Source organism: Syngnathus typhle, linkage group LG7 (genome assembly GCF_033458585.1).
Source record: "Syngnathus typhle isolate RoL2023-S1 ecotype Sweden linkage group LG7, RoL_Styp_1.0, whole genome shotgun sequence".
Lineage (NCBI taxonomy): Eukaryota > Metazoa > Chordata > Actinopteri > Syngnathiformes > Syngnathidae > Syngnathus > Syngnathus typhle.
In genome coordinates this window covers 13,818,916-13,832,530 of record NC_083744.1, presented here as the reverse complement: position 1 = coordinate 13,832,530, position 13,615 = coordinate 13,818,916, and the positions used below count along the sequence as shown (strand labels likewise).

General features: G+C 45.0%; 2 protein-coding genes across 9 annotated transcripts in view; one reads left to right on the top strand and one right to left on the bottom strand.

The window, feature by feature from the left end:
• Window positions 1-13,615, bottom strand: part of lingo1a (leucine rich repeat and Ig domain containing 1a) — a 174,731-nt gene that overhangs the window by 129,904 nt on the left and 31,212 nt on the right. The window lies entirely within an intron of this gene.
• Window positions 1,666-13,615, top strand: part of cspg4 (chondroitin sulfate proteoglycan 4) — a 39,762-nt gene continuing 27,812 nt past the window's right edge. For both annotated transcript variants that reach the window (XM_061284257.1, XM_061284255.1), the window contains exon 1: window positions 1,666-1,827. In XM_061284257.1, coding sequence (XP_061140241.1) covers window positions 1,755-1,827 — 73 coding nt within the window. In that variant the 5' untranslated portion in view covers window positions 1,666-1,754. The remainder of the gene's footprint in view (window positions 1,828-13,615) is intronic.

Below are 13,615 nucleotides of genomic sequence, written 5' to 3'. Positions count from 1 at the left end.
GGTTACAACCGCCATGTGTCGTTCAGCGGGTCGTTTTACAGCCGCAATCGCTCCGAGGAAGCTGGCATGTCATTGCGCCTTAGCAGCTTTGTCGGCAGTGGGTCGCTGTCCCATATGAACCATTACGGATACATTGCAAAACAATGCAGTTTGAGTACAAGAGTACATGCTAGTACACGATAACGGTCATAGCTACTATGGTAAATGTCGAAGTACAAAATGGGCAAAAAAATCAAATATCTATAGAACAATTTAATTTTATTATTATTGTAAATATTGTAAAATGATCCAAAACAACACTACTGATAGTTTTTGCTCACCAGTACATGCTAAGTCTTCAATGCACTGCTATTAGCTTGATGACGCCATTTCGCTAAGTTCACGCTTTTTTTTTCTGTTCTTCTAGATGACTTAAAAGGTTTTAGTAACAGGGTGGCATGAGAAATTCATTTATCAAAACATACATTAGGATAATTCAAGTCTAAATTGTCTGATGATGCTAATCTGTGTTTACCAAAATGTAGATAAGGTTCATTTGAAACCCAAAATTACCTTTGATGTTTACAAAACCATGCACAGGGTATACACATGAATTAGGCCACTTATTTATGACACTGAAGATTAAGTCAGCTTTCCATGGGTTCATCTGGATTCCAAAATAATGCTAATTCTTCTGTTCAAAATAAAGTTATTTATTGTTCTAAGAGGTTTTCCACACCGCTAGAATATTCTAATTATATTCCCACTTCCCTTGTAAGTAAGAATAATTTGCCAAAAGGTTGACCGTGAGATGGTAAAGGCTCTTGACTCAACGAGCGAACAGGAAGTTTAATCTTGGCATCCGAGCAGAAAGTACTAATCCTTGTCAGGAGAGCGCGCATGCTCATTACAAGGAAGGTGGCGTGCGTGAGTACCAACACTCGATTTAAGAGCGTTGTTTATAACGGGGGGGGGAAAGTTTGCTGGGTCTATAACGGCGAGATGTGAAGCCAGAAGCTCTAAAGCCAAGCCTAATTAGCTCAGGGAGCAGGTTAGTAGAACAAAAACATAAAGAAGCCGACATTGATCAAGGGAGAAGCAACGAGAGAGCTTGGCAACTCGATGGGTCTTTAATTAAAAGCAAAAAGGTTTTTTCTCTGCAGAAAGCAGGCGACGCTCCCGGCAGGCCACTTCAATTACCCGGCAAAGACAAAAAGGAGGGAAGGTGCAACTGTGTGGTCCCAATACTATTATTTGTTGCTCCATTGTTGAACATTTCTACGGTCAATTGATCGATCCGTAGCGGTAGAGAATGGTCACTCCGGGAATGTGACGAAAGACAAAAGCGTGTGAAAATATGTATGTGGAGAGCTTGTGGAAAACATTGGTCTCATAACATTCTTTTTTTTTTTAATATAATTGGAGATTCTTATTTCCTTTATTTCTCACGGGAGCAATCCAATCGGAATCCAAACAAATTTTTCACAAGTGTGTCTCAAAAATGAAGAGGCGAAAGAAAGCGAGACAGGAAACCATTCTTCAGCCTCGGAACATGTGTGCAAGTGTGTTTGAAAGCTCTGCAATGGGGAGGAGGGTGTCAAGGAGGGCGTCTCCCTCCTGGTCCCTCCCCGGCCCGGCCCGACCCGGCCCGCCCGGCCCGGCCCCTTCACAGTATCCAGTAGTAGGTCCTCAAAGTAGAAAGTCATTCAGGCCCCGGTGAATGGAGTGTGTCTAAGCAGAGACCCTGGGAGGACTTAACTGGCAGCACGAAAAATATGAGAGCCTTGCAATGTGCCCTGGTGGGCGCCGTCCTGACCCTGCTGATCTTCACTGACCTCAGTCATGAAGGTATGGACCACTGCTAATAACTCTGCTTGCCTTCCTCCACTTTCCTCCATCTGCATCTGTTCCACGTTGGCAATGCCCCCCCCCCCCTCCTTCATGGTGTTTGAATTTAAGATTTGATCTGAACTTCCTTCTGTGGTCTTATTCCCAAGCCTGCGTCAGCGTTTGGATGCAATTCAAGCGTGCGTCTGGTCCGGCGTTTGAGGTCTGTTTCCCATCCAGGGAGTTTGTGCACATACAAGGTCTGCCGAGAGTGTTTGCATTGCGGTTCTGTTGTCGAAGGTCAGCAGCGAGCGAGGCGGCTGCGAGGTGAGAAGATGAAGGCAAAGAATCGCTCTTTCATGGGGAGCGTGAACACCCCGAGGGACGGGTTTTTTTCTGAGTATCCATGCAGAGGTGGCGGAGGGGTGGAGAAGGGGTGAAAGTGAGAGTGCAGTGTGAGTTTTTTTAACGGGGAGGCGGGGGTCCATACAATGGCTCCACAGTGCACAGGCACAAGTCAACCTCAGTACCTTTGCTCAATGTGACTTCCTCCGCAGGGCGAGTACACTTTGTGCACGATGCACGGCGGGAACAAACTATAGATATACATGTCTTGTACGCTGAATTATTTTTTTTTATCATCCAAGAATATCTTCAGCTATGAGAATGTTGTTCAAAAATGTTCCGCTTTTAAAAATGGTTTACCCTCGGCAAATATGTCAAAGTGCGGCCATCATTAAACTTTTGGAGCCAATTTTTAAAGTACATTTAGACACACAGGGGTCAATTTTTATGGGGTGCGGTCTAAATCTGCGCAGGGGCAGGCTAGACTGAGTTTTGGTATTTTGGCAGATTGATGCAGTCAAACGTGGGAGTTTTGTGCTGACGTAGATTATTTAACATCAAACCGCCCATTGTAGAAAAGTTCATTTAGTTCGCTGAGGGACGCTAAAACTAACTAAACAATATCACTAAAACAACACATTTCTGACCCACGAAGGCTACCGTACTTCTAGTTTGTAGTTTGTAGATTGGCAAAGCCAATCCGAATTCCAATGGCTTCGCATATTTGTATGTGTCGGCAGTGCAAATTTTAGCCTTAGCGGCTAAAAAAAAAAAAAGTGACAGTTGAAATGCTGTCAGCAGCTAAAGACTGTATTTAGCGGATGTCAGAATTGGCAGGATGAGCGGCGGGCTAGGAGCGCCGTCTGTCAGTCCCCTGAGTGCCGCACCGCAAATTTCAGTGCACAATTACGCTAGGAGTGAAGCGCTCCACGAGCGGCTAATATGTGAAGTCAAGTATTTGCACACAGCGTCGCTTTGTCCGGGAATAAAAGCTGGAAGCAATCTTCATGTTTGCTCCTTTGCAATGGATGAGAGCCTGACAAAGGACTTTCTCCTCATCGGCAGAGATTGTCTTCTGGCCCCTCGATAGCGTCGTCCCCAATTAGATGTAACCTTTGCTTGACAAAATCTCCGCCACCGGCTGTCAGTACGGGGGCTGAGAAGGTTCCGTTGCTCGCCGATGTGTTTACGTCTTCAAATGTGAGAGGCCAGGTAGCGCATGTCGCCAGCATGCCAAGAAGTGAGCAATGGTCAAGCTGCATCTGTTTGGAGACTCTCGCTTCAATCACAAGCAGATTTAGAGCTTGGGGTAAAAAAAAAAAAAAAAAGTGAACAGGAGCCCAGATAGTGGTGTAATAACATTTTCCGTTCATTTTCTGCAGCACTGCAACCCACAACCTTTTCCACAGTTTTATGTCCTTGCGTTACTCCCTCCGAGGACGATGGACGGAGAAAAGAACAGAAGCAACGACGGCAAAACAGGCATTCTGAGTTTTCTCCCGAGCGAGCGATGCGCAATGTATGGAGTCGCTATCTGAAATTGAACATGACACATCGCAGCGCTCGGCAGCGCGCTGTGCCTTTTGTGACCATTACGACGTTCCTTCAATTTAAGTGCTAACAAGGGTTGCGGAAAAAATTGGGGAGACACTCGTTGACTGACTGGAAAGAGATAAAGTTGTGGGGCTGGATCAGAAAAAGACGGGCGCTTTATGTATCTGTTGGAAGGAAGGAAGGAAGGAAGGAAGGAAGGAAGGAAGGAAGGAAGGAAGGAAGGAAGGAAGGAAGGAAGGAAGGAAGGAAGGAAGGAAGGAAGGAAGGAAGGAAGGAAGGAAGGAAGGAAGGAAGGAAGGAAGGAAGGAAGGAAGGAAGGAAGGAAGGAAGGAAGGAAGGAAGGAAGGAAGGAAGGAAGGAAGGAAGGAAGGAAGGAAGGAAGGAAGGAAGGAAGGAAGGAAGGAAGGAAGGAAGGAAGGAAGGAAGGAAGGAAGGAAGGAAGGAAGGAAGGAAGGAAGGAAGGAAGGAAGGAAGGAAGGAAGGAAGGAAGGAAGGAAGGAAGGAAGGAAGGAAGGAAGGAAGGAAGGAAGGAAGGAAGGAAGGAAGGAAGGAAGGAAGGAAGGAAGGAAGGAACTTCAGAAAATGGATCCAGAGTGTGCACATGAGCCCTTCCTTGTATTTGCCCCACGCACAAGACCAATAAGTCCAATATTTGCTTTGAGATACTGATGAATTGATGTTATTCTTAGGGGCGCACGAGGTGACCCCCTGCTCACCTCATAGTTTAAACAAGGTAGTGGTGGACAAAATCCAAACGGGAAACTGAAGAGTGTCCATATTTGATCTCTTTTCACAGCATTATTTGAAAAAGGAACGTCCACAAGAACTACTCTTCAAACGGTTCCCATTCCTTTCTATCCGCTGCTTAAAACCGAATCAATAGTTACTTCCGAAGGGGGTAAGTCACGGTGGGTGATATCTTACTAATTTTATTCAGCGGATCGGATCACATCAGGGGACCTAAAGATAGCCGTCCGGCCGTTCGTACCACCAATCTTATGGAGGGCAGCTGTTGGATCGAGACGTGCAATTTTAATTCTGACCTGAAGCAAGCCAGGCTGCAAGACTTCGTGATCGCACTTCGTGGAACAGAAATAACTTGTCAAAGCGTCCTTGAACGAGACACTCGCCACCACCGCTGCTGCTTAGCTCCGGTTAGCTGCAGCTAGCATCACTGAATTATAACGACAGGCATTCCCCAAGTAGACGCCATCTTGCCTTAATTAGTCGCCAGGTGACAAATGGATATGCTCCTTTTTCAATCAAATTTGCTTCTGTTAAGAATTTGAATGACAATTGCCAGAGCGAGGCTCGCTGGACAAAACGGGCGACGACGGAAAGACAGAAAACATCAGATGGGAACCTCCGAGGTATGTTATCGCATAATTGAAGACGCAGACGTCCACATTCTAAGCAGATGTTTCTCATTGTACGCACCAAGGTTGGCTCGAAGATCGGCCCCCTTTTGAAGGCCTCTTTGAGCCCAAAGATGTCTTGTCATTATTTATTTCTTTTGTGACTGTCCTTCGCATCCCCCCACTTCCTCAAATTCTTTGCCCTCCCTAGCATGTGTATATACCTTAAGCCTCAGTGTTGCTTCTTGAGAAAGACAAACTTTAAAACATAAATGGAACAAGTCATCTCTGCACTCTGACGTTCCTTCCCCCCATCTGGCTGCTCAGAACAATGCCGTTCCAAATATTGGCCACTAACCGCTTCACATGTTTCGATTTCTGGCGGTGGGAAAATAAATGAAGAAAAGAAGTCAGCCTTTAGCGATCAGACTTTTGTCCTGCTTGCTAATGGAGCTTTATGCTGATAAACACCTCGAGGCCTCCCGGGCAGATGATCTTTCCCACATTGCTCCCGTTTTGACAGGCGGCTCATCTTATATTTTGGGGGGGGGGGCGGCCCACACACAGTCCCGGTTTAACCTCGGGGCAAGGACTACGCGCAACCTCACTCACTCCGGAAAGGTGAACGGGAAACTCCTCTGTTGCTTTAACCTGATCCACATCAATCGGATAAGGGGTCGGCGTTTAGTGACGGTAGAGCTTTAGCCGCTCAGGTGCCAATTTGCAATGTTCGGTTGTTGATTTAAAAAAATTATACAAAAAAAGAAGGCGTGGTTGTGGCATGGTCTTAGTCGCTCAAGTCTCAATTTGAGATATTCAGTTGTTAATTTAAATAAAGCGTGACTGTGGCATGGCCTTGTGATGGCAGGGGAATTCCAAATCCGCGGTTTTCGACTGCGCCACATTAGCTCGGCGGCATTCCGGCAGCTCGGGAACAAGGACTAATCACGCCACTCTGGGGATCGCCTCAATTCCTACGCCGTTAGCCTCGCAACATAATTGCGTCATTCATTTGGAACAATGTCACAATGTAAATCGAAAAAAAAAAAAGGTCAGGGTATCTCCCCCCAAAGATTGCAACTAAACTTTTGTTTACCTGCAGGACCCACACACAGCCGCAGTCGGTCACGTTGGAAATGAAAGCGGCACACGCACAAAGTCAATTGGCGTGTTTATTTCTGATAAGAGTTTTTTTTTTTTTTAGCCATCCAAAAGGGAAGCGCCAGAGAAAATTCTCATTATCACACAACTGCCAAGTTTTCAATAAGAAGGAATTATGCATGACCAGATGTTCCGATAGGGCCCTCTGCGCTGCCGCTGCTCTACTTATTTATTTATTTCCAGAATGAACAAAGAAGATTCAGTTCAATTTTCCTTGCCTTTTTCATCACCAAAAATAAATTAAAACGATAAACACAAAATGTCCCCGTGAGGGATGGACAACGCCCCGGCGTCCGAGCTCATGACCTTAACATTCGCTATCGCCCGCGCTGTCGGCGGCTAATTTCCTCAAGACGCGCGTTTAACGGACATCGTGGCGGGGAAACCGTTTAGCAATCTAATTAAGAAGTGAGGATGACATTTGAGAAACGTGTTGTAACATGTTTGTCACATGTTGGACAGAAGGAGGTCAAGTGTGGCCTGCGGCGACATGACGGCGGTAAATGTCCGTAAAGGGCATTCCTACTTATCAAATTATTTTTTTATTTTTAGAATTATCGAACTGAAGAAGAACGCGTGACCGAGCAGGATTCGCTTGATATGAATACTTGGAAGAATCTTGAGTATGCATTAGAGCGCGCACGCCTACTCGTGAAACAAACTGGACTTCAGCTTTTAAGGGACTCTGGTGTGATTCGGCGGGAAAAGCTGCATGACTCACAGGAAACAGGGAAAGAAAAAAAAAAGCCTCCAACATCTGGAGTTGTTTTGCGTTTGGAATTGTCCTTCTGCTTCTTTTTGCCTAATAGAGACAAAATTAGCAAGAAAGTCGCCTTATGATGAATGTGTCAAAGTCTAGCATGTGCTTTTTATTTAGCGCATGCTAGTCACGCTACGCTTTAGAGACATCTACCCCAATGGGAACAACGTCAAGTGTGACTTGTGAATATGAGTCATGTCTTTAAATCTAGCCAGCAGGAATCAATTTGGAAGTTGGGAGACTCCTTCTGGGCCTCGGGCCGCGTGAGTCACAATCAGAAGGCTGAGCTGCTTCGTCATGTGGCGGCGGCCAATAAACTTGGCCTCATGCTACATCCACATAATAACTGGCTACCATGCTTGAATTTAACTAAGTGTCCGGGTCCGATATTAACAGTGTCACCACGTGACTTTGTCGGGCCAAGCTGAGTTGACTCATGGCCCAATTGGGGCGGCAATAAAAATTTGTAATTTGCATCGTCAAAACCGCTAGCATGATGTTGCTTTTAAGTGTTCTCGCTAATTTGACTGTCCAGTTACAGGTCGGGATCAAAATCTAATCTGAGAGGTTAAGGGATCGAACCAGGGCTAAACATAGGCAGCTAGCATTTTGGAACGGGGGCAAAGGTTAGGAAAGGCCATACAGGCTTGGGATTCTGTACAGTACATGTGTGTGTGTGTGTGTGTTAGCATGGCAGTAGCGACATCTTAAAATAGCGAAGAGGAAATTACGTACGTCGTCAAGTTCAGTGTGCTGTCGCAAGCGAAGCCCGGAACAGCTGCACAAGGGGAGCTGAGGCAACAAGCTCGCTGCAGACAATAAGCTCCTTGTGCAATCACGCTGAATATTTTACACGCTTGGGGTTCAACGTGCTTCTCGGATAAAGCGGCACTGTCAGGAAAACCACCATGATGAGAGTCCATAATTGGACTCAAAAGGTAATTGCGCCTTTTATGGTGTGAGGGAGAAACTCCAAGTGTGTTTGCGTGGGAGCCACATTATCCAGCCATCCAATCATGAATCACAAATTACAAAAATAACGCAAAGAAAACACCCTGAACTTTAACACTTGACAAACAGACCAGTCGTGCCATGAGGTGTTTTTCGAATTATTTTTTTTTAGCTTTGATTTTGAAAAACAAAAAGCGGAGGCGTGAAATTTGTTAATGTGGTTTTTGTCTTTGTATTAAACCAACTCGTTTGACCTGACTTAACATTTGCTATCTTAATTTGAACACACAACACTATGTGGCAATGTATCATCATTGAACACAAACGGTGCAGCAACAAACAGACAGACAATATGAAAGACGCCAAACATTATCCTGTATGGAAAAAAATATGAATATTAAAGCAGCTTTGTTGTTATTATTATCATTATTACAATTATTATTATTCATTGTTGCTCATTGCTCGACTATCAACCGCAGTTAACTTATCGCATTTAATAGCTAAAATTGTTAATATACATTTAACGATGAATTCATCTTTCAGTGAGATTGCATATTACATGAACTTAGCGGAGTCTTTCCCTGACAGATTCGGTCACGTCATTTGCGAGTTTAATTCCCCGGCAAAGGGAGGAGCTTGTGGCTCCGCTCACTTGGCCGTCCGTGGAGGGGAGCCCGCGCTCTTATCTTTACGCTTTATGTGTGTTCCAGTGAAAGGCGACGCAATCGATGGCCAGCGAAGACAACATGTGTGCGTGTGTTTGTGTGTGGCCTCCTTTCACATCGGATTGATGGACAGCGCGGTCCAAACTTCACCTAAAACGGGATTATGGGGGTTTAGATTCAATCTAGCGGACAAAGGCGTCCCTCCAAACTTGTGGCATACAATCATTTGGCCCACTTTGCTGTAAGGTGCAGGCGGCTTCCGATAACGGCAACAAACGAGAATTCCATTCGCCCCATCGACATTGCTGATCTGGAAATCATATTTGGCTTTATGGCTGCGGGATGAGTTTGCTGTGAGGAATCGACGTGTCGTGCAATCCACAGTACAAATATTTTAGTGGTATGTTGGGATGAATATGAATACAAATAAAAAAAATACAAGAGAAAAAAAAAAAAAAAAAAAAAAATTAATACATTTCTAAAAAATGAAAACTAACCAAAGGTACATTTTACGATGACAAAACTAAGTGAAACTATAATTCGAATGAGAATCTTATTTGATTTCATCTTTGGAAATCAAATTAATACCTGCGCCTAAAAGCTTTCTCTGCTTTTGTCACTTAACTCAGCCCAAAATGTGACTTTGGCAACTTTATATGAGAAAGAAAAAATTAACGTCTGGTGATCGTTTCGCAAATATTTGCAACCGTGAAGGAACCCTAACATGAGCTGCCAATTCTTATCGACTGAAATCGCCTACTCGCCAATATTTTTATTACACATGGAGACCGGGCCCATATGCTAACACAACACGAGTGGATGTTAGCTGGCAAATGGAAGGGAAAGCGAAGGCAGAAGCGGACATCGGCTCAGCTCAACATTCCCCAGCCTGCAGCCGGGCTGAGTGGAAGCGAAAAGAGCAGAATTATCTTTTCAGATGCTTCCCATGGAAAGGGAATCTAGAACAGCTGCATAAAAGCATCGGCGGTTACATGATTGTGACCTCACCGGACGGAGATTGCTTTGTCCATAAACAAGAAGACAACTGCTAGACTCGTTTTCATTTTGCAGCCATCATTTGAAGACCAGGAAAAAAAAAATAGCAGAAGGAAAACGAGGTCAGCATGTTGGGGCGGTGACTGCCGGGCTACTTTGGAATTTTAATTCAGGCTTAACGATCGCGTTAAAGCAATTGATGAGAGTGTAAAGTCTGCATTTAAAAGTGCTGCTGGATCTACTGACGGTGAAGTTGGTTCAGTTCCCATTCAACGCGAGTGTGAATCTCGTCCGTCACTCTTCATTAATCAGCAAGGATTAAAAGGTTCCGTGTGTTCTGAGAAGTTGTGAGAGCTTCAGGTCACTCTGTAGAGATACAGCAAAACTGAACAAGAGACAAAAAGATGGCGAACGTTCACAGGACCGTTTCGTTCTTGTCCTTAAATAGGATGGAACTAATCCAAGAGTCTTCTAAATCCGCGTCAGCAAGTGTGTGTATCTACACGCACTTAAGGACGGCAAAGCAGATTTCATATCTGTCACAATAATGTGCGAGGCGGCCATCACCGAGCGACAAAGCTCAAGGCGCTCAGATAAAAGACTGAAGGACAGTTCAGCATAGAAGCTGAAGATTTGGTTCCAAGTTTCAACCTCAGCTTGGTGACTAAACCTGAGATATGTGAGCTCGGAGTTCAAAAAACAAGGTAGAAACATTGATCGATCCAAAACTTGCTTGACTGACATTCAACTACAGTCCATTGTGCGACGAGTGACCTCGACCGCAGACGGAAACGAAGCAACCCTTAGTATTGTTCCTGCGGTACGGGCATGTAAACTCTGTCGCCCAGCGAAAACAAAAGCTGACCCGCCGAGAAGACGGACGAGTATTCCCGTCCACGTGACGCGCTATCAATAGCAGTGGCGCATAACGTAAACACAATAGGGCCTTTTCTATAGCGAGGCTATTTTTATACACGTATTTGTCTAGTGTCTGTCCATGAGCAAATCTTTCTTTAGATTTCAGCTTGTGACAACGGCGCTGTATATTTTAATCTGCGGTTTTCTCTGGGATAGCAGGAAAAGCCCAAAGCACCAAGGACCATAAAGTCACACAAGGACATCGACAAGGACCGACACGGCGTCACATATTCCATTTGACAGGCTTATTAAACTGCACAGCTGTTTTTTAACTGTATCCCGCACGGGCAATTGGTGAGGCGGGTTCTAACCGTGACCGGGAGATTAACTACTGATGGTAGTCGCCGTCTGAAATCGTTTTTGCGATGAGCTCATGTGGAAGCGGAGGCCCCGAAAAATAATGAAGGCCAAGTGGCATTGCTGAGTGACACGAAGATAAATAATATTGTTTAAACTGCTGAGTGTGCACTTTTTCTTTTTCTCAGCGAGGACTTGCAGAAAACGGTGCGGTGATGCGCAGTTGGGGATTGGTTTGCCAAACTCGACAAGCGCCGCCACGTGCAGCGCCACGCCCGACCCACGCCGCCTCCTCAAAACGTTCTCACAAATGTCACAGCTGCGTGTGACGTAAAGCACAGCGCCATCTTATGGATGGAAAAGGCACTGAAATACCACAGTGTTCAAAATAAGCCGATTACGTTTTATAACTTAAGTCTTTTATTTGTTGTTTTGGCAACAAGGTAATGGCGATGTGAAAAATGATGTGAATTGTTATCATTGGAAAATTTCGGAGAATTTATGAGCATAAAATGGAATCAACTTGAAACTTTATATTACTATGAACAGAAGGCTGGGTTCATTACTATTTGACTCATCCTCAAAACAACAAAAGATGAAAAAAGCTTTGCCTGTTGTGAATCTTGAAGAAAAAAAATAAAATCACAGAAATGTTCCATTTACCAAAAATAAATAAACAGAGACGACAGACAACTCAACTTCAGAGCACATTTGGGCTTCTTGGCAACATTTGCACGGACGGCTGAGAATGCTTTAGCGTGCGATTCGTCCCACTCTGCAATTCTCCAGATGGGTTTATTTCCATTGGCCTTTTTTCTTCACGACCATCTTTGGAACATGTGAGCGCCAGCTGGAAGGTATCGAGCGCCTTCGGCGGCATGCTGGAGGATTCGGCAGCGCTTTACGCCGCGCCAGGCCTTCATTAGGAGGCACAAATATACGAGCTGCTTCAATTGGCCCGTGGAACTCTGTTGCAGGAGCTCATTGAAATTCCCATAAACAAGCATAAATGTATTCATAACTAAGGGCCAGAATTTATCAGATTCACTTTCAACATTACATGACTTGTCCTTTTCATATCTGGAAAGCATCATGCTTCCTCCACCACGGCTTTGGCAGATCAAAACGTCCGACACGTTGGAAATGAAAGGCCTCTGTTGCAAGGTGGCGCACCGTTAAACTTCAACCTGGTCTGTGTTTTGCACACATGTTCACCAGGAGATTTTTTTTTTCCTGACAGTTCAGAGAGTGCAGCCAATCTTGTTGAGCGCTCGGAGCATCCGAGTCGGACAAACGGTAGAGCGAAACGGCCGTGCTAGCTTTGTTGTTTTAATGATCCATTTTTCGAAGACGCCGTAAAAAAACGTCAATAGGAAAATGGATACAGGTGTGAATGATAGCAAGAGGAAGGGTTCTAGTCCACTTAGGACATCAATCGATTTGGTTGTTAGCGTTGATGCAGCGTTATAACCGTTTAAGTCGTTGGAATACAAAAGCTACAGCAACAACAGACAGACAATACGACAATGTTATAATACAATATTCTTTATCTACTGCAAGGGGCAACTATTATTCCTCCATCTGAATTAGACTGGACTACATTGGATTATGGGCATAATATTTTCAGAATATGACGGACAATCAAAGATAATTGTTGGACTCATTAGTAATAGCAAGAGATGGGTACGCTTCGGCAGGCGTGTCCGCCTTCAAGAGCAAGCCCGTCTGGAGCCGACGTGCGCTTTCACTGCCGCACGCCATTTTTTTCCGAGGGTTACCGCCACCACAGCAGACCAGAGAGGCGGTTAAGAAAGTGAAACACATGATTAAGGTTTCACAAAGCCGTGTGGCAGGGCGAGTGACGCTACTGGAAACACGACCAACACCCTGACCCGACAGTCGGCCAGAACCTCCGCGGGTGACTTAACATCGCCCAAGACTGGCTGCTTGAATTTTTCTTTCCACGTGTTTTACCTTCACTCTACTTGAAGTGACGACACAAAGGCTCTTTTTACAGAAGCCGTCTGAAATGTGAAGACTTTTTGTTTGACTTACTGAAGTGGCGCCGTTTCATCGACTCGAGCAGAATCACTGAGCGGTTTGCCACTGTTTTGCAAACGTTTGCCACACACTGCCATCCCAACAAGAAAAACATATTTTTACAAATCCAGACGAAAACCAAGATTCAACTCCACAGAGGTGTGAATGGGAGTTTAAACAGTTGTTTGTTTGTCTCCGTCTCCCCCCTCCGGAGACGCCCCCCCCTGCAGTCATGCTCTCTGTGCCACATGCCGGTTACTCATCATTTACGACTGCAAGCCACGAGGAGCAACCCAAGTCATGTTGTACTTATTTACAGTCACTTCGAGTTACCAGCAACTTTCATGCTGTGTTAATCATTACAAAACACACACACGCACACACAAAATATGAAACTGAGAGTCGCTTGTGTCGGCGGCCACGCCTTGGCTCGCGCATGACTCACAGGCACAACGCAAAATGTCACACAGCTAAAACAGCAACCTGAGCGCGAGCGGCCAATACAGAGTCTCGTTTGTTTAGGGCGCACACATCGGCGTCTATTTGGAGACTTAAGTGTGCGCACACGTCATGTATGGAAACGCTCTCTGCTGGCGGCTAAATGGTGCAGGAGGAGGACCAAAAGTGGACAGAACAATTCTAAAAAAATAGTAAATAGATAATTGGTGCAGGGGGAGGACCAAAAGTGGACAGAACAATTCTAAAATAATAAATAAAAACTAAAGTCATCTGTTCAAATATGTCCATGATGACCAGCCAAGCCAAAT